Below are 25,367 nucleotides of genomic sequence, written 5' to 3'. Positions count from 1 at the left end.
GATCATTAGTACCATCTTTTTTTAAAAACATGTTTTTATTTATTTTTTATGTGCATTGGTCTTTTGTCAGCCTGTATATCTGTGTGAGGGTGTCAGATCCTGAAATTACAATTGTTAGCTGTCATGTCGGTGCTGGGAATTGAACCTGGGTCCTAATTGCTGAGCTATCTCTCCAGCCCCAGTACCATTTACTTTTAATTCTAGCATGGGCATTTCCTTTGCTCATACCCAGAAGACTTTGAACTTTAGAAGGCCTACACTATCTAAAGTTGGCTTGAGCCCTTGTCATCTTAAAAGGGAAAGTGATGGCCATAGCAACAGGAACTTGAGGAAGATAAAATTTAAAGACAGTGTTATACCCATCCACATGTCCCATTCCAGTAAAATCAGTGCATGAGTGGATCAGACACAGCACCTACAAGAAAGCCCTCAATTGAAGAGTACAAAAATAAGGTTTGTCTGTTTATTTCTGTATGTCTATGGTGGAGGCAAATGCTCTGCTTTATCAGCAACAAACAGGTGAGTCTGAAGATGAGCATGAATCACTCACCCCGAGCCAGCTGTGGAGGGTAAGAGCCGCTCTGTTGTAAGGAGGTAAAAGAATCTGTGCTTCTGTAACGGCATGAAGGACTAGTATAGAATCCAGTGTTCGTTCTTAAAACACCGTGTAGCTGCAGAGTCTAACCGTAAGTGCCACGAGGTTAGGAAAAGATACTGGACCCACATTAAGAATTTTACTCACATGCCTGGCGGTGGTGGCACACACCTTTAATCCCAGCACTCCACTCAGGGCAGAGGTAGGCAGATCTCTTGAGTTCAAGGGCAGCCTGGTCTACAGAGTGAGTTCTAGGACAGCCAGGACTACACAGAGAAACCCTGTCTGGCGGGGGGCGGGGATGGGGGGCGGCTACTCCCTAGTTTCCTTTAAGGACTTGGGTTTCATTATCTACTTGTTCTTTGGACATCCATAAAATACCCACATTTAACAAGTATACAGACGCTCAGCTTTGCCAAGGGGATCATGGGGGTCACCTCTGGCCTTTATACAAGCAACTGACATAAGAATATTATTATAGAAACAACTGTAAGAATGTTAGTTCTTATAAGGCACACTCTTAGATATGCCATCCCACTTAGAAAATAGAAACCTAGCCTTGCCATTAGTCAGTGTTGCCATTCACTCTATACTGGCTTAAAATCACTCCCCCGAAGGCAAAGCTGAAATAAGTTTTAGAGTACAGTTAAACATGTGCACATATATCTATATAATGCCACATAAAACTCTGAGAAGATATTTCTGACACAAAATAGCTTCTCTAGAGTCTAGAAGTTTCCTGTGGGGATTAAAGATACACAGTCCTGGTTCTCTGACTTTAGTTTCCATTACCTGGAGATGTTTATCCAACCAGTCTCTCAAAGGACTGGCTGCCGCTCCCCAGTGTGTGTCCTCATCTCTAGGTAAAAGCAGCATCAGCCTTTGGGCTCTGCTCACAGGTGGGGCCATCATCCTTCCTACCAAGACACCTTGCTAGAGATCACAGCACACAGGCTCATGTTAAAATGTGAACTTTAATTGTAAAAATTTGGGGGTTTTTGTAAATATAGTTATTATCAACTTCTGCACATAACTTGGTTCAGATATATACAGATATGATATACACAGGTGTTACTTGTACCACAGAAAGAATCAATTCAAGAAACATTTGCACTTAGCCTCAGGGTTAAGTCCAGCTCTCCTCAGGTCTGTAAATAACACACAGTTGAAGACACAGAGAAAGGATACATTGGTCTGCAGTAGTACCCAGAGCAAAACTTACCAATTATCTTTCTGACTTTGTCATAGAGGTAAAGACTTGAAACAAAAATAGATTTGGGTTCTCTTATTGCTATAACTCTTAGGCTGGGGTTATTACTCAAAGTAGGTTTTTACATTTAAGGCAACAGGGACACTTAATGTTTTAAAAAGAAAAAAAAATTGGAAAACAGATTTCCTTGGTGACAACTATTTCTTCAGGAAAGGATTATATTCCAGACATATAAAAATTTAGCCAGCAAGTTCTGGACAAATAAAGAACTTGTTTTGTTTACTTCCTCCCCAAATCCTAGAAGCCAGCCATGCTGGCAGTTCAGGAGCCCAGCCAGAATCCCCCATTGCTGATGGCTGATGTTAGTTTTCCTAACTTTTATATATCTTTGCTTAATTTACCTAGATACAATTTCAATTAAATATATTTGCTGGGTATTTCACTTTGAAGTTCCGTCTATACACAATTTATAAAACCCTATTCTGCCCCCATAAGCCCCAGTATCATCAGGAAGCAAAATAAACTCACCGTGAGACTGAGCAGGAACCTGCTGCAAAAGTAAATAAATCCTCTGCTGTAAACCTTTCAGACTTTAAGTCAACATGGTTCTAGAATAAGTTCTAAAAAGATAAAAGCAGAGCTTTCTTTATCCCATCTTCATTTCTCTATATAGCACCAGAAACTTCCTATTCCTTTTCTAAATTTACAGCGTCATCACCCAACTTGCAGTCGCTTCAGTGAATTAAAGTGCCAGCTAGAAAACCACCTCCCATTCCCACCGTCTCCCTGACCAGGAGGAAGCAGTCACCGAAGGACTGCATTTATCCCTTCTGTCCTAGAGCTTCAGCCAAAGTTGGTGGCCATCTCATCCCTCCCAGGCCAACAAGTGCCACTGAAGAAGTTCTCACAGTCTGCTCAGCTTCAGTACACTGTCATGGACAGTGACACTAAGGGCCTCCCTGGCTGTCCAATTACAAAGCTGCCCGTTCCTTCTTAGATTATGACTTTGCAATTCCTTTCCATTGCAACACTTTAGTACTCAGTAACACTGATATAAAAATAAACTTGTGTTTCTCATAGGGAAAACATTACCTTAATTCACAGTCTTTTTCCTACAACACTCAGTACTCCAGTCGCTTCTGGGAGCAGAGGTATGCTAGCAATAAAGTGGAAGAGTCAAAACCCATGTGCTGGGTATAAAAGAGCCCTCAGCCTCTCCCCTTCCCCTACCTGAATCAGAAAAGGATTTTCATGAGATGAGAAGGGAGGAGACTAGGTCTGCTGAGGTAAAGCCCGCAGGCCCCAGGATTCTCACACGTGTGGATCTGTGAGCCATGGGGGAGACAGGACGGCTGACAGCTCTTCATAGCCTACCTGCCTGCAAGTCTGGTGGGGAGACGGCAGCCCTGGAGGGCCTGTTGGTCTTACTCCAAAGGTTCTCATCAGTTTTCAAACTCTTCTCATGGTAAGGAAGTTCCCTGTGAAACTCGTCATTATCCTGTAATTCCTTTCATCCACACCCTGTATCCCTTCTTTACCAAGGACCACTACACGGAACCTGGAGAGAACACCTCCATCCACTCTCTGCTGTGAGTTTAAGGGAAAGGACAGTTCCTGAGTGCCTGTGTCTCTAGAGGCTAGCGTTTGCCACCAGAAGGCTAACTGGGTACCACCCTGTGCAAGTCTCCCTGAAAGTCCCGTTTCCCTCTCTCACTGCATCCATATGCTTTCAGTGCCTCAAGACAGAGCAGGTTCACCGCCTGCCACCACCAGAAGGAAGACAGCCACGAGCTATGGCTTAATTTACTTTTATCTCCTAGCTAACTGACGTCAGGTAAGTATGTAAGCGAACCTTCCCACGAAGCATTTAACACTCTTGTCTCCTGAGTGCCGCTCTCACCTTTCCCGTGGTTTTCTTGTGGTTTTCAGCAAGGTAAGTGAGTCTCCAGTTCCTATTCTATTCTGTCACAGCCATGGAAACAGCTTCTCTCCCACAGCCAGGGAAGGTGGCAGTGTGGGAGGCCAACGCCTCCTGTCACACTGTACTCCTAACTGGCGGGACCATATGGGCCCCAGGTAGGACACCAACACTGGCCTGGGTCTGCGCCCAGCATAGGGAAGGCTCCATGTTTAAAGCTGAAGCTAATACCAAGCAATGACCTTCCTCTGAAGACTCTGGGGAGATAAGCTCTGCTAGTTTTTACTCCTTTTGGAGAAAGAGTTCTGAGCCAGGCACCAGCTAGCCAACTATTTCCTACCATCTGCTAATGAAATTGACAACATCCACTTTAAGAGGCCTTTGTTATACTTAATATGGATGTCCACAACTCTAAAACCCCAGTCCCTCTGAGGATTGTGGCCACTTGGAATTTCTTCTAACTTAAGAATGACTGAGTAGCCAGTAACTCAAGTCAGGAAGTGCTTCCGGGTTGGCACATGGTTCATAGCATGGTACAGATGGGGTTTAGTGCTCCCCAGAAGGGCTCTGTTAGCTTAGGCAGGGATCTGGTAGGGGCCACCAGGAGAGTGGCAGGACCCACATCTGAATTTTTAACCCTGTTCCCTAGAGGCCAGTGGTAATTTAAAAAAAAAAAAAAAAAAGCCTGACTCTGCTGACCATCAGACCTAGAAAGTTGTGAAGGGTATGAACTCACTCCTTTCTTCCTAATAAAACCAGATGGGTTTTCAGAAAGTATTTCAAAAGTGGCAAAAAAAAAAAAAAAAAAAGCAAATCCTGTGGCTGCTAGGTTCTGTGCCATCATAGTAGAGGGGTCCTGTATCCGTCTACCCAAACGTCTTCGCTGTATGGGGAACCTACAGCACATAAGGCAGGCCTGCATCGCTCACTGCCACTGGGGGGATCAGTCTGATGAAGTGAGAGCTCACGGAGACACAGACAGGAATTCACTTCTAAGACGTACTCTGATGCTGATAATGGAGGCAAAGGCTGCAGAGGTGCTAACATACATCTGCTGGGCCACACAGAGGTCTGTTCCAGGTTCTGGCTGCAGGAGGAAGCTGGCAGAGTAGGAAAGGATTGAAAGAAATGTTGAACAAGAAGTCCTGCTCTGGGGTCAGCTGAGCCCAGAACCTATGACCTAAGACATGACATCATCTGGGGGTTGTATCCCTCTGGGCCACCTAATACACTGGTCCTCTGCAAGGGTGGGCAGGGTACAAAGAGACCAGGAAATCAGCTGCTTTGTTAAAAAGGGTCCACAGGGCCCAACTTCACAAAGGACAGCCTTTCTCACCCTTGCTATCTTTAGATCAGCTTGCAACAGCACAGGGGAACAGTGGTGGCAAGCAGAAGGCTCTAGGGAGGGTCTCAGGAAGGGCTCTTCCTATCTCTGGCTGGGTATCTACGCCCAACTTTGAGGCTCTCAGAGATTACTGGAAGTGCTGTTTCATCAGCATCTGATGGTCCCTGTTCAGTCGGCCCTGGGGCACGAGGAGAAGTCAGCCACAGGAAGGAGCAGGTGAAACTTGAGCCACTGCGCACAGCTGTTTTTTGTAGACGTGTTACTGGGATGACGGCTAAACCCACGTTGCAGAGGAGAAAAACCTATTAGCTGAACAGTTTATGTCAATGCCTAAACTTATTTATATATTTACAGAAAAGATGTTACCCTGACCCATCAGTGTGTATTTGCATCTCCACACACGCAAATGTCTTCCTTCTCGGATTTTTAATCAGGGAACTACAGCGAAAATACTTGAGTTAAGCGAGAACCTAGACTTGAGATAAGAGGCACAGCCCCGTGATCTGAAGTTCTCTCTGCTGCGGACATCAGCCTGACTGCTCTTTGGCTACCGACATGGATGTTGGATGGCTAGCTGTTCACATGTAATGGAGGCAGGCAGGAAGAGCACAGGAGAAGAAATCATTACTGAAAATGCAAACTCTGAGTCAAAATCTTTAAGGAGACTAGCATTGGAACTGGCTTTCTTAGTATGGTTAACACCTGCCTCTCACCTAGTGTCTCATCTAGGAACCTGGCAGTCGCGAGAGACCCGAACAGGGTGGCTGCAAGTTCCATCCCAGGCCAAAGCGGGCATGGTTGTACGTCTGCGATTTCTAGCTATTCTCCTGGCAGGGGAGGCACTTTTTATTTTCCCTGTCAAATCTGTTGGATCTGTGGATCCAGCTGCTTAGGCTAAGGAATGTTTTCTCTGCTAAAGATAAGTTTGTGGGAGTTTTAAACCAGTTAAGAGACCTGTTCCCACCACATCCCAAACTGAGTCAACCAGCTCAGACCCTGGCTACGTTTTCGAATTCACTAGAAATATCTGCTTCAGGACGGCAAACAATCCCTCCGGAGAGCTCTCAGAGAACCTTGCGATGTCTTCCCTTGCCTGTCGAACCTGTTACACCAAGAAGATAGTCAGCCCTCAAAAGAGACTCAAATGTCTAATGAACTTGCTTATATAAGCTCCGGGGCCAGCTCCAACCTTCAAAATTCACCAACCCATCCGGAGGGGATTCAGACGCAGGAGGGGCTGGGGGGGTGTTATGCTGTGTAGCTACCATTACCTTACTTTAGAAAGGGTTTCAAAGATTCTTCCTGGCTTTCCACCTTTCCCTGACATTCTGTCAGAAACACTGCTTTCCTTGTCTGTGGTCCCCACTCCGATCAACCCAGAAGATGCAGACTTGTCCTGTGACAAGTAGGTCATCCCAACCCGACCCCTAGAACTTGGTGACCCTAAAAGGTCATCTGATTAGTTTCTGGTTTTAGGCAGATACACATCTAAGGCCACACTAGGACTCACAGGTATCATATCCTTGTATGCAACGAAGGGCGAAGACTTACAGATCTTCTGAACAGTTCATCCCAGAGTCTGACTCCCTCTGACTGACGGAACTCCTAAGACTAAACCCAAAGCAGCAGCCGTGGAAGACAGTAGATTCCAATGTCCAACCAAAGGCTACAAACCCGATGGCCTCACCTCAGCCCCAGGGCGGAGGGGAGAAAGGAAATGGCACACATTACATGGGTTGGAGAGTCTAAACAGTCCTTTGTGTTAACTTAAACTGAAGCTGCTGAGGGCCTGGGGTGCACGCCAGGCTCCTGTCACCCCACATGAGCAGCTCACCACCAAGTCCTGGTCCTCCTCCTATGGACAACAGGGGTTATCAATGACCAGCATGACATCGATGCCATAGGCCTCCAGCAGGTCCATCAGAAAGCTTCTGTCTCCCTGGGGGTCCAGTCCCATGCCTCGGGCATGCTCTGCTGTTAGAGTTTTGTCTTGACTGGCAGACACCTCCAACAGAGTCTGAAAAATCCGGTTGTTTTGCTCTAGGAAAAACCTGCATTTCCAAGACAGGAAAGGGAGAGAAGACGCAGCAAAAGGTCAACCAGATAACCCAAACATACAGAGCCCGAACTGTGTAAAACTTCCAAATTAAGTCTAAACAATTTTTAGAGGGAGGAAATGTGAAATGGTTATTAGAATGTGAATAATGTCAGTAAGGAAATCATAGAGCAAGAATCACCAGACAGTAATCTGTAGGGATGGTGGCTTGACCACGACTTTCCTGTTTTAAGCACGGCCTTCCGAAGAGGCTCCTTAAACAGCTTCTCTCCCTGTGCGTTACCCTCAGGGAAGAGTGAAAACACAGAACCTGGGAATGCAGTTCTGAGGCCAAGACTTCAAGCGAGAGACTGAAATGCACATTGTTCAAAGCCCTGCCTGGACCGCTGCAGTTGGTAGCCAACAAGCCTCGCTCGAGAGCGCAGGGCTCCGTGCTGGCCTTGCAGCCCTAGGTCACACTGATGCTGCTCGCAGACCGGGAGAGCTCAGAGGGGCTGGAGCAGGCACAGGGAGGTTCTGAAGCCAGCAGTGAGTGGAAAGGGGAGGCACGCTGCACTCACTGAGGATGGCAAGGCTCATAGCACCTCTTTGGTGTGTGCCCTCTTTGGGAGGGTGTCTGCGGGAGCATTATACAGTAAGAAAAGGATTTTAGGGTCACAGCTGTACACTCATGCTGAATGAGTAAACGAGCTGTGTTTAGAAAGGCGTTCATTCCGCCATGCTGCTTTGGAGTCAGGGGTTTTCCACAGACGTAAGAAAATAGCTTGTTTGTCACACCTAGACAAGACTGTCCGCCCAGACACAGTGTGTGTGCATTAGGAAGTAGACTCGGAAACAAGACAGAGCTCCGTGGAGGTGCCCTCGTCAAAGCTAAGGACCCTCCAGAGCATTTATTTCTACTTCAACCACATTCTACTCTGATTCTGAAACAGGACTTCCTGTGGCTCCTTGAAAGCCAGCCCTTCCCATGTCTACCAGATCTGGACAGGAGAGGTTACCCTCAATTCAAGGGTAGAATTTCCAGCTGACCTCATAATACTCAGGACAAGGAACTGGTCTTTCCAGAGGGTCAACAAATGAGAGGGTGGAAAGATGACAGCTATGTGGTGACATCCTGGATGCAAATGGTCAATCAGATGCATGCTCAGGGTCCCCGTTTTCTCTAGGACCTGTCCCTATCTCTTCGGCAACTCTGGGTTCACCCTGATAGGTGTGCAGGACTCGGGCTACCACTAAAGACCGAGCCCAGAGAGCCCCGAGAATAACTGTAGTGGGGTGCATGGGCGCCAGCCAAGCTGTCTGTCCATAGAAGTTAGTACTGAAAGGATTCCCAGAGACCCACAGCTCCTGCCCAGGCCAACTCACAGCACAAAGAGGTCTTCTTCACAAGGGTTGTAGTCTCCTTCAACTTCCTGGGAGTACAGCAGCATCTGCCTATTAGAGGGGAGAACACTATCAGGCTCAGTGGCTGCTGCACCCAATTACGTGATTGGCAGCAATCCAACATCAACACTGTCCCTATCTCCCAAGAAACAGCATCAGGCAGAGTTATCGCCAGGCCAGAGACTAGGAAGAGAATGAGCTAAGCCTGGACTCAAACCCAGGATCTGTGGCCTGTTTTGCCACTGGAACCCCCATAGTCAGGTGACTGTCTTGCCTGATTGTCCACTGGATGGGGATAATATATGCTAACCCTTTCTCTCCTAGGATAAACAGAATTGAGAGTTACGTGGGACAGTGTGCATACACAAGTTTCCTAATGGATCCATACCATTCAGATAAATGGCTATTCCAAACATACATGGGCAAATCTAAACAAGGTCTTTTGGGGTGTTTCTAAAAGCTGGTGTTGTAACTGCTCCTTCATGGGATCTCAGAGTCTCAAGCCCACCAGAAACCACACATGAGTGTCTGCTACCCTGCAATGAGGGTAGCATCTCAGCTTCCTAAAGCACCACTTGAGATCTACCCCCTGCTCCCCATCCCCCACTTTTAGGAATGCTCAAGGAAAGGGATGGTGGAGTAGGCTTTGTGCAGATTTCACAGAGCCACCCTGAGCAGGATGGTGCTCCTGACTGCCCTGCAAACCTCTGGTCCTTTTAGCACAGCGCTGGCCTGGGCTGCACTGACTAGCACACACGGCATGGATATGGCGGACAGCTGTCTCACCTCTGCTCATTGAGCCGACGATACTTCTCCCTGTCAGCGCTGTTGATCTTCAGCAGGGGCTGCAGGTGGTCATGGTGTGTCTTTACATTCTGGTTATCCACGTAGACGTCGTACAGCTCCCGCTTTTCCTCAAATATCTTCTCTGTGGTGCCTGTGGAGCCCAGGATTAATGAGGTAACTCCAAGGGGGCACAGAGAAAGCCACCCCAATCCTATTACAGAGCCAAGAGTTCAAGAGCCTATTTCTGAGAAGAAAGGGTTTGGACACAGGAAGAGAAAGGGAGGGCGCCATACTCACAGGCTACATAGGACACCTCTACCTCCAGGCTCTCAATATCAGCCACATTGACATAGAAGAAAGGCTTCGACTCAGGGATTGTGCCTCCAATGCCAGGCAGTGAGACATTGGCCAGACAACAGCAGCAGTACACTGGAAGGGTGGGGACAACAGAAGTGAGGAATCTTCCCTTCTGCTCCATCTCCTCCACTCAGGACCGAGCACAGGTCAATACCTCCAAACAGCTGACCTACATGGGAACTGCTACAGTCTGTGGTTTGTTCTTGTCAAACCCCACACTCAGGCTTGGCCCCCAATATAGTATCACTGAGAGATGCGAGATCTTTAAGATGGAATTACGTCAAAGAGGTGGCACGCTCATACAAGTTTTGGTGTCGTCTGAAGATACTGAGTCAGTTATCTCTAAAGCATGTTACAGAGTGGGTCACTCTGCTCCTTCCCCCACACTACTCTTTCCTGCACCATCTCTTCCACCAGGGGATCTTCAAAAGATGACTAGATGCCAGCATCGCTCTCTTGGACTTTCAGAACTAAAAGCCCAAACAAACCTCTTAGGAATTCACAGCCTCTTGTGTTTTGCTAGGGCAATGGGAAGTTGTCTCCGAAGCTGGGGAGAGCCTGGGTTGTGCTACCTATCCTGTAACCAGGTGGTCTTGGAAAATCTTTGAGGGCCTCACTGCAGAACTGGATATCCTGAAGGTCTCATCAACAGTGTATCGTCAAACAGGTGTTTTCTGAATTTCTCTCACTGACCTGACTTAGACTTTGGTTCTGCTGACCTTCCCCCTCCTCAATACCCTGTGGAAGCTCCCATCCTCTCTCCATCATCTCCTTCATTCACCTGTCCTTGCACTACTTCCTGCCAACCTCTCACACCTGACACCTTCATTCGTCACACTCTGTCCAGGTGATGCTGTCCATCCCAAAGATATAGGCTTTGTGTCCCTCTCAAACCTTCTCAAAGCCAACTATTCCCCACAGGTCCTGACTCAATCACATAAGTGCTTGATATACATCTCCCCGGAAATGTCTCAAGAAGTACACACCCAAATTTACTCCCCACCCCCATGCCTCGGTTCCCCATTTTGGTGGTTCCATCATCTTTGTGGTCCTAGACTCTTTCTCAACTACATCCCTGCATACTTCAGTCAACCCTATCCAGTTTACCTCATCTCTGCTTCAACCCAGACCCTCATCTCTCCCCCAGATAGGAAGGTGAAACCTCATCTGTCCTCACTGCCTCTAGACTGCACATTCTAAAATACAAATCTAACCAGAAGCCTTGACCCCACTGATAGGGCCCAAACGCTTCCTAACTTGCTCAGTAACTGAAGGACTAGGACATATGTACTGGGTGTTTAGAAAGAGCCCCTCACTTGGGCTTCTTGTTACCTCTGTAGCACACGACGCCAACGGGTGGGGGAGAAAATATCAGAATGCGCTTTCGGAGTAAGGCAAACTTCCAAAGAATGAGGATCTGTTCTCCAAAGAACTTAATAAACTGAGACATGCAGCCAGCCGGGTGTGTGATCTGGAAACACACAAGGGCAGGTGGACAGCTTGTTAGAGGTGGTCACTGTGAAAGAGCCTTCCGAGAAATCCCCAAGCATTCAGAGACAGGTGCTTCCATGCTAAATGCTACCTGGTGCTTGATTCCTCTGATGTGTCAGTCTCCCAAAAGAATGAAGTCTGAATTTAAGAACTATAAACACTTTACTCTGGAGAGAAGTGCAGAGGAAACAGCTGGATTTTATTATTTGAAACTCAGCAATTTGGAAGACGGAGAGACGCCTCAATGGCTCAGCGCGCTTAACGTACAGTCATGGTGACAGGAGTTCAGATCACAGTATCACATAACAGACATCCCACAAGCACCTCCTCTGGCCTGGGCACGCACGTGCCTGTATGTGCACATGGGTTTCGAATGCAGATGTTTTTTAAAGTATGTACTTTTAGAAACTACCCTTGAAGATATGTATGCCTCAGTGAGAACGTTCAACACAAAACACTCAGCACTGCAATACAATGACGAGCAAACAGACTGCAACAGCAGGGACCTGGGGACTCTCCTGTATCTGCAGCAGTTACAGGCAGGGAGGCTCCAACAGTCTCATGGCTACCTCTGGCATACTTCAACTCTAACCAGCTTCCTTGGAACGCTAACTGCAGGGGGCCACCCTACCATGGAGCTACCTTCTGGAAGGACCGCTAGGGGCTGAGAGTGTCAGCTTGAGAACTGCGCTCCTGCCTTTGCTGTTTACTAACGGGGAAGCCTGGGAGAGGGAGCCAATGTTTCCAGTCTGCTTTCCTAGCCCGTAAAACAGGAAGATCAGATCATGGGTTACCTCAGCCGGCGTAAGGACCACTGGAGACATAACATGAATGACTTATAGCTAGGAACACCAAAGCATGGAAACCACTAAGTGTCACTAGCAGAACAGAGGTGCCAAACCAGCGACCTGTGATAGCTCAGAAGGCCACTCTGATGTTTCCTTGTAGGCACAGTGAGCTCATCTGCCATAAGAAAGGCAGGCAGGCACAGTTCTGAAGACAGGCAGCTCCCCAAAGTACACATGGAGCTGAAAGTCTGACAGCTGCTGGAATGGCGGGGAGGGGGGGGACGGGACGACGACGACGGACCGAAGTCCTAAGCCAGCCCTGCTGCAGCCCCTGTACTACGCCTCCACTGGCTGTCCTCAATCTACAGAGCTTCGATGGGGCTACCTGGGAGGGAAATTTTCCTTTCCAAAGCAATCTACAACCTCTACCCTGATATCATTCACCAGCCCCTTGTTGTGAGCAAGGCCACCGTCCACTGTGCAAGCCTGCTGTGACTCTTAGCCTATTTCCAAGGCACTTTATTCAATCACCAGGGAGAGGGGCCCTCGTGGGCCAAGGCTGGCCAGATCTCTCCAGTCACTGTCTTCTACTGAGTCAAATGGCAGCCAGACAAAAAGGGAGCTTGAGCACAATCCTTTCTTCCCCTGCCTTCCTTCTGCAATCTTTAGGCCCTCGACATGAACGTGCTTGCGCTGTATAGAGACCTGCCGGGGACTGTACAAGTATGTCCTAAGGTAAATGATTCTAAATTCTCATTTCATTTATTTGTTCATTCATAGATACACATATCCACTAACTCGAGAACTATCTTCTAAGTGATTACTTTGTGCCAAATCACTAGGCTGTCTATTTTCGACAATGAATAAAGACACCCAGGCCCTGACTTTGACAGTTACCTGATGGGCAGAGCAAGTAGAAAAAGCAATTATAATATAGCCTGAGGTGACAGGACAAGGACAGTGACTGTCGAGGGCAAATGGGAAGGCGCTTGATTGCGTTCTGAGACGGAGAAGGCTTCCTGAAGTAAGTGGAGTCTAAGCGTCAACATAGCGAACGAATCTGCAGGACACTCTTCTGGCAGAAGGATGAGTGTACATAAAGGTCTGGGGCCGAGGGAATGTTAGTGCTTTGGGTCCCACACGCAGACCACCCCAGGTGTCCTCCCTCTGTGGTCAGTCGCAGATCCTGTCCCTTCTTCGCTGCGCCCCGCTCAGGTGTACAATGACACAGGTGCTTCTCTTACTTGGATTTAAATGTCTAATTTCTCAGCTTGTTTCTCAGGGGCTTTTGCAGAAAATAAAAAGTTTCCTTTTGAACATGTCTATGATCTTCCATAAAAAGCAAATGTAGTTATAATATATATGGTCAGTATCCATGGAGAACTGCTTCCCAGGACCCACTCCCAGATACCAAATCCTGTGGATCCTTGATCTCTCAAATGAAATAATACCAGTATGTAGCATACACACTTCTTCCCATATACTTTAAATTATCTCTAAATTATTGACATACCGAATACCCTACAAATACTATATGTGGTGGTTTGAAAGAAAATGGCCCTCAAAGGGAGTGACACTATTAGGAGGTGTGGCTTTGTTGAAGTAGGTGTGGCCTTGTTGGAGGAAATGCGTCACTGTGGACGTGGGCTTTGAGGTCTCATATATGCTCAAGATACCCCCCCCTCAGTGTTACAGACTTACTTCCTGTTGCATACAAGATGTAGAACTCTCAGCTACTTCTCCAGCATCAAGTCTGTCTGCACGCCGCCCATGTCCCACCATGATGATGACGGACTGAACCTCTTGACACTGTAAGTGAGTCACCTCAACTAAATGTTTTCCTTTATAAGAGTGGTCATGGTGTGTCTTCACAGCAACAGAAACCCGAACTAAGACACCCTGTAGTCATTGTGCAGCACTGTCTGCAGAATCATCAGGAAAAAAAGCCTGTGTATGTTCAGTACAGATGTGTTGCTTGGCTCTGGAGATAGAACCACAGGCACAGGGCTAGGTTGTACCACTTCCAGTCCCATCCTTTTGCCCAAGCCCTTTCTGCATTATAAACAGAAGCACTGCCCTCCCTGACTCTCTGCACTTCGCCTTGCTCTCCGGCCACATAGGCATCACGATGTATATGTTCATACATACATACTTACATATGTATGTATTCATTCATGTTTTTCTGTCTTCACGGAAAATACACAGAATATGTATATGATGGTTTTGCCTGAGACTGAATTTTCAACAAAGTGTGATCATAGTCGTACAGTGTTCTGCTCTTGCTGCCCCCACATAAAATAGACCTGGCAGACCTTTCCTGCCATCAGCTGCATTCTGATTCATTCTTCATAATGGCTATTTACTACACGGACATTCTAGCTGCCTACGACTTGAATAGTGGTGAATTACACAGTCATATGTATATATATATATATATACACACACACACACACACACACACACACACACACATACATATAAAATTCTGGTGTTTTCATATCTAAAGGGCACACTCTAGCAGTCACATAGTGGCCCAGGGTTGGGGCTGCACCTGAGGCCTTGGTGGTGTCTGATGGCCACGTGACTGCCAGAACCATTCCCACCTGAGTGGGACCCTAGAGCCAGGATGTTGTCCGGACCCAGGCTGCTGCCATGGACCATGTCTGGGTCTGTGGTCCAGCAGCAGCTGGGATCTATGTTGATGTCTGTGGCCAGTGTCACTTCAGGAGGCCTTAGGAACCACGCAAGATGAAATCAGAGGGGTATGCTGAGCTAGCCCTGGCCTTCACTGCCCTGGGAAAGCTGCCCTTGCCTCTTGCTGGTCACTACAGTAAAAGAGCTGGCCCCTGGACTCAGGAGGGCCCCCACCCCTCACTACAAGCGAGGATGAACCTACCCTGAGGACATGCACGTAGGGGAGCTGACTCCAACCCCAAGTCCGAGGTAGGTGGCCCTTCCATGGCTCAATCTGACCTGCCTGGCTAACACCCAGACCTGCAATTAGACCTTGGGTTGACCCACTCTAGCATCTACTTTACCTGGGACCCACGGGAGCTCATGAAGGGACTGGTCTTATGGAACAATACCCACAAGATCACCAAGACTTGGGACGGCCACAGGATACCCCAGAGGAGCTCTGGTGAGGAACCAAGGAGGATGGTGCTCCAAAAACAAGAGGCCTTGGACAAGACCAGTGACTTACTGCAACAAACATTTGCCGGTCAAGCTGATGGGACAAAGGGGTACACTATATGACACACTGACTCCCCCAGTGCCATCAGGACAGGTGAAGAGGTGGCGGAGAGGCAGGAGAGGAAAAGCAGAGATTTTTCTGTTCCTGGCGTGGTTTTTGTTCTGTTTTGGTTTACTGGGGGGTTTCTGTTCTTGCTTTTGTTTGCTTGCTTATTTCGTTTTGTTATCTTTTGTATGAGGGGTGCAGCAGAGATGAGGAGGGAATATGGGGGGCAGGAGGTGAACAGAATTGAGGTAAATTATGTGAAATCCCCAAAGATTCAATAAGAAAGTTAAAAGAAAAAAAGAAAAAAGAAACCTGATTCTGTCAACTCCCATATGAACTTAGAAAAATGGGTATTTGCCCAGTTGGACCTTGTGCTGAGAGTCCAACCCTGGCTGAAACCTTAACTGAAGTCTCTCATAGCAGATTCTAAATTGGGGATTCAGCTAAGCCAGGACTGGAGTCCTTATTCACAGAAACTGTGGGATCATATACATGCATCACTTCGAGCTTTTAATCTTGGGTGGTTTGTTAGGCAGAAATAGCTGGCCAATACAGGGTAGCAACTGTGGTGAGTTTACAAATATAGGGGAGGGGCTACTGTGTCCTCTGCTTGCTCCTTCAGTCTTCTGACTCCTCTACTATTGAGTTCCTGTCTTGAATTAGTTTTAAATACCTAGCATACTCTTCTTGGTTCGCTGATAAAATCTTACTTATTTCATTTTTTTCCTTATGGCTAAATGACATAAAAAGTCAATCTCATTTAAGTAATTTGCTCTTGGCCCATGAGCCATGTCTTTGTTTTCTGGTCCAAATCTGGAAAAGCAGTGAAGGGGGGTAGGGAGTGAACATGGGCTTTGACATAGTCCTGTGTTTTAATTTTGTCAGTCTCCTAGCTATAAAGGCCTAAAGCAAGTCAGTGAGCCATTCAATTGCTTTAAATAGACAAAGAGGATAAAAAATAAAACAAACAACAAAAAAAGAACACTTTTCTTTAAACCTTGCTTTAAAAGAATGTTGCAACAGGCATTGATAAATTAATTTCTTTGAAAGAGGAGTCCTGAGTTTTACTGAAATATCTTGTGCCCAGCCACAGGAGAAGGAGAAGGAAGGGACAACAGAAATTCATATTCTTAGACGCTTTTGTATCTTCTCAACACCTGTTGCACGGTCGGCTTTCTTGCCAACATTAAACAAGCATGCTAGTACAAATGCAAAGGATGCGACAGAATTTCCAAATAAAATAATGTCAAAATAACACAGCTAGGAAAGACCTTGTCTGTTCACCAAACTCTTCATCTTTAGTTCGAATGTTTGGCTAGATTAACAGCAGAGGCAACCGACACAATCAAAAGCATGCTGCATCCCAGGAGATCGCCCCACGTGACCCAGCATATGTGGATTTGTGCTATGATTATAGAAGGCTCCAGACGCCATATTGCTTAAGGCAATTTGCCTTCTGTTTTCAATGAACCCAAATGCTTACATTTAACCAAGTTCTACCAAAAGCACTATTCTGCACGAGGCTGAGGCATAATTTTCCTTATTACTTAAAAACTAATCTACCACGACTATTTCCAGATAGGTGAGAGAACGGCCAGCCTCACCTTCATCTCGGGATACATGTAGCGGTGGATGGAAGGCAGCCAGTAGACGGGTGGCAGGCTGCCGCCCCTTCCGGGGCCGGCGTGGAGCACCCCTTTCTTGTCTTCATAGAATGCAGCCAGATGAGAGTAGTGTCCCGGCATCTCCAGCTGGTGTCTGCGGAGCACACACACGCACAGTGAGCGGCTCTGCCCAGCACAACTGCGAATCTCCACCCAGAGAGCTAAAGGTCCAGACATACTCCGGAGGGCCGCACCTGGACGCTCCCTTCAAGTCATCTTTGTGCAAAATGCACACATGGGGCCTGAAACTCCCCAATGGCACCATGTAAAATGTTCAGAACGAACAGGTAGGGCCAAGTGTTGATTTTCTTGAGCAAGCTATGCTGCTGATCCCCTGTGCTTCTCTAAGCGCTGTTTATTGTGGGAAGAAAGAACCTGGAAGGCCATACACGTCCTGCCTACAGCTGCTTTGCTTTGTGTAGAATGTGAGCGTGCTTGTGCTTAGTGTTGGTAGAAAGGAACAGGGAGAAGCTGAGCCCGTAGTGTCTCAAAGAAAGGAAAAGCTATGACTGAAGGCCACTGGGGGCTCACACTTTCATATCAAGTAATAATGTAAATGAATCAGAAACACACACACACACACGCACGCACGCGCGAACCCTGTACTCCCCTCTGACACCCTGTGCTCAGGCCAAAAGTCTTGTTAACTGACCCTTAGATCAAGAAAATACCATTGAGGTCCTAGATCATTTGGACAACACAGAATCCTGCCTCCAAACCAAGGCATCATGATTAATGGAAGGAAATATAATAAGCGGATTCTTGTTCCCTCCCCAGAGATATGCTGGAATCTCGGCCTTTACCTCGGTACCTTTATCTCAATACCTGTATCGGCTTTATTGGGATGACTGCACAGAGGCAATTAGGTTAAACCAAGGTATTTTCAAGGAAACCCAATTCAGTGTGACTTAAAAGGAGGAAATTCACATACACTCATGGGCCTGGGGTAGCTATGTGAAGATGAAGGCAGACATTGGCGATGCAGATGCCAAGCTACCCAGAGACTGCCAGCAAAGCACAGAGCTGGGGGAGACGCGGAACCAACAGCGGTAACACTGATGACTCCAGAGCTAGACGACAGGAAGTCTCTTTCTTCTCAGGCACCCCATTACAGATGCTGTTAGACTGTCCCAGCAAATTAACACAAGGATGAATAAAAAGTCCTCTCAACCCTGGTTTATTTTCCAGCGACCACTGAACAATTAAAAAAAGAAGCTTCGGGGAGAAAAGGGAGCATCGCCGATTACAGCTGGAATGGCACTGACCACAAACAGGCAGTCCCTGCTCCTCCCATCCACCAACCATCATCTACGCCGCATTGTAACTCAAGCTGCCCAGAGGAAGGTGTCCAATGAAAACGTAGCAGCAGACGCTTTCGTCGCCGCCCAGAGTGACTTCCAGCACTCAACGGCAAGATAATGGCAGAGACTTTGTGCACAAATTTGTATTGAGAGCAGGCAGTAACATCACGTCATCATTGTGCTTAAAAACATGTTGCTGCTGGGCATGGTGGCGCATGCCTCTGATTCCAGCACTCAGGAGGCAAAGGCAAGAGGATCTCTGTGAGTTCCAGGCCAGCCTGGTCTACAGAGGGAATTCCCAGACAGCCAAAGCTGTTACACAAAGAAACCCTGTCTCAAACCAACAAACAAAAAGTATATGTATGTGTGTGTGTGCATGTGTGTGTTATTAGCTGTGACAGTGTATACCTATAATTCAAGAACAGGCTGAGCAGGAGAATCATAACTTCAAGGTTAGCCTAAATTAAACAATGGGCCCTTGCCTCCTCCCAAAGAAAAGTTTAGAAAATAATTACTAAAAATAAGCACCTCACTCTAATTTTAGGGGTACGAAAAGCTTTGCTTCGGGAGGCGGCCATGTTCTAGCAGCGATGAGCCAGCATGAGGGCGCTCACAGCAACTGCTGTAACTCACAGCTCCTGGGCTGGACAGGAAATCCTTGGTGGCTAAGGTCTGGCTAGCTGTTCTGAGAAGGCAGCGGGGTGCCAGTTGGAATGTGTTCAAATGTGTGAAGTTCAAATGTGTTTGAGTTAAGATCCATTTTCCCTTAACAGCCCACGAAAAATCTATATATTTGGTCTTAAAAGAAGTAATTTATCCACAGCAATTTAAATAAGGCACCTTCATTTTGTTTGCTGATTTGCTACTCAGTTGCTGGTCTTTACTCTTTGACCGCAGTCAACGCTGTAGCTGGACCAAGATACTCCAGAAAAAAGTCAGCACTGTGAGACTTCTAGGCAGGAAGCTAAAGGCAAGGCCATCGAGATGGCTCAGCAGGTAAAGTACTTTTCATCAAGCCTGATCTCACTCCCCTACACAAAGATAAACGTTAGATGCGAAACGAAAACAGCTAATCAGGACTCTGCCCTCGACAGCCTAAGGTATCACTGCCTTAACATGGCAGTAACAGACAATGTAGAATAGAACACCGAGGCCCAGGCATAAACGGAAATCCAGAGAGGAATGCTATCCAACCGTTGTGTGGAAGCCTCACAGTTTAAACACCACTGTAGGTTTTGTAAAAGATCATCAAACCGCAACACCAAAGGTACTAGAGCCACAGAGTGCCAGAAGACAAGGTGGCTTTTCAAAGATGGAGACGATGATGTTCAAGAAGGGCAGGTAAATTTAAAAACTACCACACCGAAGCACATACCATGCCACCCATGGAAACTGTGCGACAGTCCTGTAATGGTGGGGACAAATGACGGCGCGCCAGCGGTGTAAATCGGATCAAGGACTCCCCTGCAGGAGCAGCCAGGCTGGGTTCTCTTTAGGCCCACAGCCCCCTGCACTGATGGGGCACATGCTGTGCAGATGCTCAGGACAGAGACCCTTGCTGTCCCCTACTGTACTCTGCACTGATTCATCCACTGAGTCTCAGAGATGCTCCGCCAGCGACCTCACTTTGTCGTCTGGACCAGCTTATAGATACGGAACCATCAGGCATTCCCATTTACTGCTGGTTCAGGGCAAAGACCACCCACCGTTCTGAGGGGTGTCAAACTGCACACTGTGTCCATCCTCTGACCCAGTGACTCCATAGGAAATTTGTGAATGTGAATTTATCCAAAAGATGCTCCTGTCTGTAGGTGCAAAAAACCAAACAATCTTAAAGCTCAATACGATGGAATGGTTAAATAAATCATGAGTTACCTGTTCTGCCACGCTGTGAAGCTACCCCGACAGTGTGTTCAATAGTATGAGTAGAGGTCAGAGGTCAACCTTTGGTATGGTTTCTGAGGATTCTTTTTTTTTTTAAAGCCAAGGTCTCTCACTAGCCCAGAATTTAACTTACACAGAAGTTAATGTCCCATCTAGACCTGACTCCTCTTTCCTTGTGCCCTGTTATCAAAGTCTCATCTCTGTTCTAGTCTTCCTGAATCAACAAGGGAAAACAATGGGGAAGCTTCCAGTGTGCCCCTGTGAGAGCTCCTCTACCGCTGAAGGAGAAGGGAAAATACAAACACGATACATGCTTTCTCTTGTGTGATCTATATCTGTAATCACACGAATGGATCAATTTTAAAAGACATGCGGAACTAACAGTGGTAATAGGGCTGTTGGGTGGCTATGGTAACTAAGGAACGTCTACAGTTGATGACACTGGTAGAGGCTGCCTTCTTCTTCCTTTAGCACACAGAGCCTCCACATTTTAGATGACTTCACCCTTTCGGGAACGACACGTCCCCAGACTTTCTACAGCTGGGTTTGGCCAGCAGCCAACAACTAGCCTACGGAATGCGCACAGAAGTGATGTGTTCAAGTTGAGATTTTTGCATCAGTCTCTCTCCTTCCTGGTTGAAATGTCACAGGATAGCAATGAGTCACGTTCCACCATCGCACTAGAAGACAGGCGAGACGGAAGGACTGCGTTCCAGGCATCATCCACGCTAAGACCCTTCTCTCCATCTGGTCTGGGACAGCTGTGCTAGAAAGATGGGCTTCTGACTCATTTGAACAGCTATATGTTGGGGTCTCTTCTCTGTTACAGTAATTTAGCTTCTATTTTAGCTAAAGCAGAAGTTGGTACACAGAAAATGAGTTGCTATAGAATCAAAAACCATTGGCTTAAGAGCTGAAGAAGAGAGTGACTTTTTTTTTTTAATTGCTGTTCAGGAAAGCTGATCATCTCTAATCTACCAATTTAGATCTCATGAGGCTGGGAAAACCAACTTCTTTGTACTGAAAAGCACTTCAGAGTCTTGCTCACTCCAAAGTATTCGGGCAGATGCGGGGAGGGGCAGGGGGAAGAGTCAGACTCTAAGGATAAAATGTGAGATACAGGGAGTTACCATAAAAATGAAAGAAAGAAGGATGGACTAGCTTAGATCCCATCGACTGAAACCATGACCCAGGGGAGCTGTAGAGGTGGCTCAGGGGTTAAGAGAAGCAGCTGCGCAATCATGAGGACTGCAGTTTATAACCCATTAACCATCCTGGATCTTATACGATTGCAAATTAAACAGCCAGTCTGGGCTACTAAGCAAGATTCTAATTCAAAATGAGTAAATGAATGAATGAATGAATGAATGAATGAAGAATAATGCATAAAATGAAATAGTTTATAGTATCTATGCTAAGTATACACATACACACTATACACACACACTATACATACACACACTAATATATGTTGTATGTGTGACAAATAAGGTCTTGCTATATTGCTACTAATGTAAACTGAAAGCCTTTATTTCCTGGGCCACTCTGCCCATTTGTCAAGCATATTTTATCAAAGCACAAATATAAGAAAAGAGATTAAAAATTTAATGGTGCTTCCAAGAGTAGACTAGAGATAACATTCTCCAGCATTGTTTGATGTTCAATTAATGCAATATATATACATATATATATGTATATATAGAAAGTAACTAATAATTTTTCTTCTGCTTACATATTCTTTTATTATTCCAAATAATACGTGATTTGACATGAAACACTATATTTATGTTCTACCTGCCTACCTGGGAAAACAGTAAGTATAGCAGCTGAGTATAAACAAAGATCACGTTCATGTCTGAACAAATGTCATTAAAATTGATGAGAGTATTAATAAAAATTGAAAGCAAGTATCATCCTCAGCTTTCATTATAGGATAAAGAATTATTTTATAATAATTTGCTGTAAGAAAGAAAGGAACATCAACTGAGGCTTGGCCCAGGGCCACAGATACCATAGGAAAGACACCTGTGGTCCTGGGCCCCAGCCTCCGCATCCAAGGACTCAATGCACAGGCACCAGCTTGCTGATCCTGCTGTTTCCCACAACATATAAAAGCCACGTATAGAAGCCACTTACCGAACCTGGTTCTCCAGGAAGTGCATATAGCGGTACAGCAGTGTGTAGGATGGAGAGAGGATACCCACAGATTTCATCCGTGCGCCACGCTCCAGCTCGCTCTCTACGGGCATGTTGGCAAAGCAGGCCAGGCCAAAGAAGGGCCCCTTTCGAAAATAGCTGAAATAGACCAAATAAGTACCATGGCTCCCACTTAGGAAAAGGACATACTTTTTGCTTTTCTCCCTTGTAATGCCATCTTGGTGCAAACAGCTACGTTCAGAGCTCCAGATAACAAAGTTTGGTCATAAAGAAGTCATTCAGTCTCCCAGAGAGCAGTCAAGGCTCTAAGACTCTAAGAACTTGCCATCCCAGAGTCAAGGGTTAGAGATAGCATGTGGTCTCTACAGGCGTGCCACTCAAATGTTCACAGTCACAGACCCTGGTATCCTCTCTGGCACAACTAACGGCTTCAAGGGGAGAACCAGGACGAACGCTGACCTCCAGGCTCCTTTGGAACACAGTCTGTTTTCTCAGAACAAACCCTGACGCTCTCAGTTCCTTGGCTTCTGACAGGGCCAGTGAGGCCGACGCTTTACTTCCTTCCCTTTATACGCTTGGATCAGCCATGGTTCCAGTCCAATGAGAGATTAAAGCTACAAATTATCCTGAAAGCATATCCATTGGCTTCTCGCAAAATTCACAATGCGCCATTTGCACAGCTAGTACTCCAAGTTTATCACACAGATGTCTTAGGTTAACCCACACTAAACTGAAACTCCTCTCTTACACTGAAACCAAAATCCTCCACAAGGGCCACATAATCACGCAGTAATAGCAGAACCTCTAATGTAGGTGCTGTCGGCTTGGGAGGGCCAGGAGGACCCAGCAAGCTTAAGAGCTGGAACCCTACTTGCTGGGAAACGGGATAAACACAGAATACACACATACACTGCCTGAAGACACCTCGTGATAACATGCTCTGGGGAGCGTGGGAGAGGAGGGGTCAAGCCGAGCAGGATGGGTTCAGAAGTACTCACATGAAATCAGACTGAACTTTATGGGACCCACTGGCCATAGACTTGAACTCGACACCTTCAAGGTCAATGTCTTGTGGTAAGCACCATTCTACCATGTTTCCTGCAGAAACAGGGGGGGTCAGGTTAAAACAAACAAAAATCACTCCGCGAAAGAGCAGAGCAGAGCACAGCACAGTGCACACTGCTTCTCGGAAATGCGCTGTTTGGTCAGACGGGTCCAGAACCAGGAGGCTTATCTCATCCATCTCCTGATGAATTACAGCAGGGGGCCAGGAGGGGACAAGGGAGGGACCCCATCTTCTCCTTAAAGTCAGTGTCATTTGAGTGACTCCCTGTGGCTGTGTCACTCCCAAACCTTCCTCTTATGGCTTCACTTCTCTATAGGGAGATTTTACTTATTTAACTTTATGCTCCCATTTCTCCATCCTATATTCTTACCTTGATCTCTTGAGATATTGTTTTTAATCTTACAATCTATAGCCACTAATATCTGACCCCAACCCGAAAAAACCCTCAATTCTCACTGACCACCTTGCGATGTTTGCTAATTCCTCAAAAAGCCTCTCTTTCTCCCGATTTCCCTGATAAGATACAATTCTGGATCTTTTCCTACTTCTCTGAGCAGTGTAGCATATACCACCTCCTTCTCATCTCTTCCCAGATGTGATCTTCAACGATCAACTATCAGTTCTTCACTTCAGGAATTTTGGGACTCTGTCACTCATAACTAATTTCTGGGTTTCTACTAAGCTCGGTGTTGGAAACATGAAGAAGGCATAATCTCTGACCTAGAGATGAGAGTCTAATGGTTGAAAGGTGACAGAGAAAGATGAGCAGTTACAGCTCCATTGGACGACTGCTATGACAGAAGGCAGGAAGGTAGAATCCAGCAACAATCATCCTCCAAAAGAGGGAATATGAGCACTGCACAATCAGCTTACACAATGTAAATAATCTATCTTGTTTTGCATATTCAAAACTTCCCAAAGTCAAAGAACAAGTAACTTGTAAGATTTCATTTTTGAGCCAACTGATTAGCACTCCAAGTCCAAGTTTTCTAGGCTTTAAAAACACCATCAACTGTCTCAGCCACCACCACTTTCAGATAATTGCTTAGATCATCAGAGAACACATATCTAGTTGTGAGCCACTGCAGACAGCACAGGGGATCACCCAGTCCCACACTCAACAGCCCAAGGCACTTTCAAATGATTTTGGAGAAAAGAATCACAATTATATCCAACTAATGAATTCACTGAAAACAAAACAAAACAAAACAAAAAAAAACATGAGAAGAAGGGAATTAAAATTTCATAGAACAGAAAAAGGTTAAAATGACATTCTGTTAATTGGGTTAAAGACAAGAAAACATGTTCATAGGGAGTGTTAAGTTTGAGAGTAAAGGTAAGTTTCCTAAGCATCAAGTCTCCCCACATTCCTGTATTCTCTTCCTTACTATGCACAAACATCCACCTAAAACCCACAGGACCTAACCTAGGGTCTTGTGCATATCAAACACAGCTGAGCTATAGCCGTAGGCTCTACCCCACTCTTTATGGGGTTCACCTAATAAAAAGTTTCTTTTCCTCAACCCATAACTACTTATAACTTGAAGAAACTTAACAACTTTGTACTGAAACCTAGTATTAAGTATAAATTACACAACACATTAAGTTTTCCCAAAGAGAGCATTCCTGTATCGACAGCAAAGGAAAGTCACGCAGCATTACGAATGTTACATCCGCATCAGAGCGACCCTGGAGAGCCCTCCATCCACATCCATCCTCTTACAGGTAACAATAGCTCTGAATCAGTTTGGCCCTTTTCAAATTTTATAAAAGCAACCAGTATGTCTTTTGCTCATTACTTGTTCACCTACGGTGATAAGAATGATGTGTCCATATATCGCTTCTATCATTTGGGCGTGGCACTTTATCTCCTAAACTATGATGCCCAGTTAGGTTAGTGCCCATTGAAAGCTATGACAGCTAGCACGACTGGAACAATTCTATCGCTGCCGTGTGGAAAGTGCCTGCACCGGCTTCTGAAGGCTCTTACCCGAGCAGGCTGAACCACATGGCTCAGACTCCCATTCAACCTGCTTCCAGTTGACAGCTGAAGGTGGATGTGATGGACACACTGGAAGGTTGGTGCTGGGGCATCGAGCTGTCTACCTGCAGGGCTGCTCATCCTCAC

The 25,367-nt window shown here is 46.3% G+C and overlaps 1 protein-coding gene across 1 annotated transcript in view; it reads right to left on the bottom strand.

The window, feature by feature from the left end:
* Nucleotides 1-1,550: 1,550 nt before the first annotated feature.
* Dennd11 (DENN domain containing 11) overlaps nucleotides 1,551-25,367 on the bottom strand; it is a 34,873-nt gene continuing 11,056 nt past the window's right edge. The window contains exons 2-9 of the mRNA XM_057769361.1: nucleotides 23,172-23,271; nucleotides 22,153-22,311; nucleotides 16,772-16,925; nucleotides 10,983-11,121; nucleotides 9,591-9,722; nucleotides 9,294-9,444; nucleotides 8,490-8,558; nucleotides 1,551-7,119 (exon numbers count right to left, since the gene is read on the bottom strand). Coding sequence (XP_057625344.1) covers nucleotides 6,924-7,119; nucleotides 8,490-8,558; nucleotides 9,294-9,444; nucleotides 9,591-9,722; nucleotides 10,983-11,121; nucleotides 16,772-16,925; nucleotides 22,153-22,311; nucleotides 23,172-23,271 — 1,100 coding nt within the window. The 3' untranslated portion in view covers nucleotides 1,551-6,923. The remainder of the gene's footprint in view (nucleotides 7,120-8,489; nucleotides 8,559-9,293; nucleotides 9,445-9,590; nucleotides 9,723-10,982; nucleotides 11,122-16,771; nucleotides 16,926-22,152; nucleotides 22,312-23,171; nucleotides 23,272-25,367) is intronic.

The sequence above is a fragment of the Chionomys nivalis genome, chromosome 1, assembly GCF_950005125.1.
Source record: "Chionomys nivalis chromosome 1, mChiNiv1.1, whole genome shotgun sequence".
Classification (NCBI taxonomy): Eukaryota; Metazoa; Chordata; class Mammalia; order Rodentia; family Cricetidae; genus Chionomys; species Chionomys nivalis.
The sequence above is the reverse complement of the archived record's forward strand: the minus strand, read 5'-3'. Positions and strand labels throughout refer to the sequence as shown.